The sequence below is a fragment of the Grammomys surdaster genome, unplaced genomic scaffold, assembly GCF_004785775.1.
Source record: "Grammomys surdaster isolate TR1022 unplaced genomic scaffold, NIH_TR_1.0 125349, whole genome shotgun sequence".
Taxonomy (NCBI): domain Eukaryota; kingdom Metazoa; phylum Chordata; class Mammalia; order Rodentia; family Muridae; genus Grammomys; species Grammomys surdaster.
In genome coordinates this window covers 619,276-622,265 of record NW_021620222.1, presented here as the reverse complement: position 1 = coordinate 622,265, position 2,990 = coordinate 619,276, and the positions used below count along the sequence as shown (strand labels likewise).

Sequence of the window (2,990 nt, the reverse complement as noted above, 5' to 3'; positions counted from 1 at the left end):
TGTGAGTGCTCAGTGATGTGAGTGCTCAGTGGTGTGAGTGCTCAGTGGTGTGAGTGCTCAGGGGTGTGAGTGCTCAGTGGTGTGAGTGCTCAGGGGTGTGAGTGCTCAGTGGTGTGAGTGCTCAGGGATGCGAGCATTCAGACTTGTAAAATAGCAAACATAGACTCAGCATGGGCTAGATAGAGGCTTGTAGTAGATTAGAACCTCGTTAAACAGGAAGAGTATTCTTTATGTCTGTTGTCTTTACTGCCCGGCAAGTGCTAAGGACTTGCTGATTCCTAATGCCTGTGGGACACAGACATCTCCCTTTGTTGCTTAATATTGTCTCTTCTCACAGTTAAAGCGTGGGAGACTCTCCTATGAATTCTTCCTAACCATTCGTTCACAATCATGGTCTTTTGTTTGTTTCCTGGATCTTCATAAAAGTAAGAATGGGGCCGGGCAGTGGTGGCACACGCCTTTAATCCCAGCACTTGGGAGGCAGAGGCAGGCGGATCTTTGAGTTTAAGGCCAGCCTGGTCTACAGAGTGAGTTCTAGGACAGCCAGGACTACACAGGAAAAAAAGTAAACAAACAAAAAAAGAAAGAGTGAGTCCAGGACAGCCAGGACTACACAGGAAAAAAAGTAAACAAACAAAAAAAGAAAGAGTTGGGCTTTCTCGAATCTGTGTCAACTACTAGTCGATGTGTCTGTGGTACCCGTCAGGTAGGCCCTCAAAACTTCATGTGCAATGTTGGCTGAGTGTCCCCCGGTCATTGACTTTTCAGGACCTTCTGGTGTCTTCGTAGATTCCTGGGTCAGTCCGAGACATTCGTGCTGCTGATTTTCTAGCACAAGGAAGCTGAGTTATGCCTGTCAGCTCTACTCAAAGGCTCCACATGCTCACCTGAATCCTGATGAAATGGCAGCCGACGTGAAGTTCTGCCAGAAGCCCCAGAGACTGGCAACAGAGGAGCAGCTTGGGTCATGTGAGGTGAGGAGAGGCAACTTTGGTTCCATTTTCCAGAACTAGAGTGGAGACTTTGGAAGTATCAGACTATGAACTCTGTTCCTGGGACAACCTTGATCCTCCATCTAAGAACAGATCCTGGACAGCTGAAATCCCAGAGTTCCTCATCTTTTCGTGACGTGTTCACTGTACTGCTTCTTGGGTTTAGGTTTACCATCTATGACTCCTTAGGGAGTCTTGTTCCTGTTCAACCCAGACAGAGGTAAGAAGTAGGTCAAAGAGGTAGGTGCATCCATGTTTAGCTTGTGGAACCAGAGAGAGATTTTTGGCTTACTGTTTGGAGCACAGATGAGGGGTGGCCTCCATAGGCATGAGGAATTTGGACAGTTGTGTCACTGACACCCCCATCGTAGTTGGAGATTTATGAAAGCTGTATCCCCATAATCGCACATCACACCCCACCTGTGCCCAGTTGTGTCTATCTGATAGGTTTTTATTACTTCTGGAAGGGGTCTTTAGACCTCCAATAGAGCCCTCTGTTGCTCCCTAAATTCACTGAGGATTTCCCTACCTCTCCTCCTTCACTCTCTCTCTCTTTTTGTTGTCCTGGAGAACGGTGTTCTGTTGTATTTTGAGCATCTCAGTTACACTTTAAGCTGCTGTGTTCTATGGAGCATGACAGCTGCTCCTTAGTTTGTCCCTCCCAGCGTTTTCTCAGTGTATATGTGTAAAGTGGTCCTTTTTAGCCCACGCTGAGTCTTTACCAGTCTGAGTTTTCTCACAGCAATGGAGCTCGTGCTGTAATGTTGAACCCCAGGAACCCCACACCACTCTAGACAAGCGGAATGTAGCTTAGTAGCTGTGAGCCTGCACAGTCTTAGTGGAGAAGTTCTGTCCTCCTTGGGGTGGGAGTGGGTGAGACACAGTACACGGCAGGGTATTTATATACTTCTTTATGCCTGAACATAAAATGTGAAATCCTTGCTTTTGTGGGAAGTCTAATGGTATGATGGGGGGGGTTCACTAAACACATGTGTCTATTTAGTGTATGTTTCAAGGTATAGTTCACAGTGAGCATGTTGTTACAGAGGTGGATGTCCTTCGAGGATGTGGCTGTGGACTTCAGCCAGGAGGAGTGGCGGCGCCTGGACTCTGCCCAGAGACGCCTGTACCAGGACGTGATGCTGGAGATCTACAGCCACCTCTTGGCAGTGGGTGAGCACTGCTGGCCGGGTATCCAGGGTGGGCCTCATATTCTTTTTGCAGAACTTGGGGGACAAGTCTGTTATGTTTCTTACTTGTTCCTGTTCACTCCTTTGGGCACCGTTTAAATAGTACTTTCTGCACAGCACATGATGTTGAACTGTGTGCTTAGCCCATGCAGAGGTCATTGGATACCCTCGAAAGCCCCAGAAGATATGTGCACACAGTCCAGTATTTTTCTAATCCACAGGGTATCCCAGGCCAGAGGTCATCCTCAAGATGAAGAATGTAAAGGACACACAGATGGGGAAGGTTGACTTCCCACATCAGAGGTGTGCTCAAGGTGAGTGACTGTTACCAGATGGAGGTAGATAGCTGGGAGGTGTAATCAGCCTACTGACTTACTCATCCCCTCAGAAGTGGGCGCCTACATCACACACACACACACACACACACACACACCCAATGTTGTAGTAAACACTGTTCCACATTTTGTCGTGAGTATGTAATAGGGACAGAAAGGTGGTTACTGGGTAATAGCCATGCTGATAAGCCTGCTTAAGTTTACTTCTGATGGTCTGTACAAACTCACAGGCCATGTTTGGAAATCATGAAACAGAAATCACATGTAGATTTCTGCTTGTACATCTTAATTGTCAACTGTTGACATTATCAACTTCTTTAATATATTGCTTGAATGATGAGTAAAGGAAATGTCTCTCTCTTTGTTTATTTTTGAGTGTCTGTGTGTGTGTGTGTCTGTGTGTCTGTGTGTGTGTCTGTGTGTCTGTGTGTGTCTGTGTCTGTGTGTACGTGTGTGTGTCTGTGTGTGTCTGT

At 46.8% G+C, this 2,990-nt stretch overlaps 1 protein-coding gene across 1 annotated transcript in view; it reads left to right on the top strand.

Moving 5' to 3' along the window:
* The window catches only part of LOC114637557 (zinc finger protein 175-like), an 11,675-nt gene that overhangs the window by 3,219 nt on the left and 5,466 nt on the right, over positions 1 to 2,990 (top strand). The window contains 3 exon segments of the mRNA XM_028785774.1: positions 790 to 974; positions 2,039 to 2,165; positions 2,404 to 2,496. Of these exon segments, the coding sequence (XP_028641607.1) occupies positions 903 to 974; positions 2,039 to 2,165; positions 2,404 to 2,496 (292 nt within the window). The 5' untranslated portion in view covers positions 790 to 902.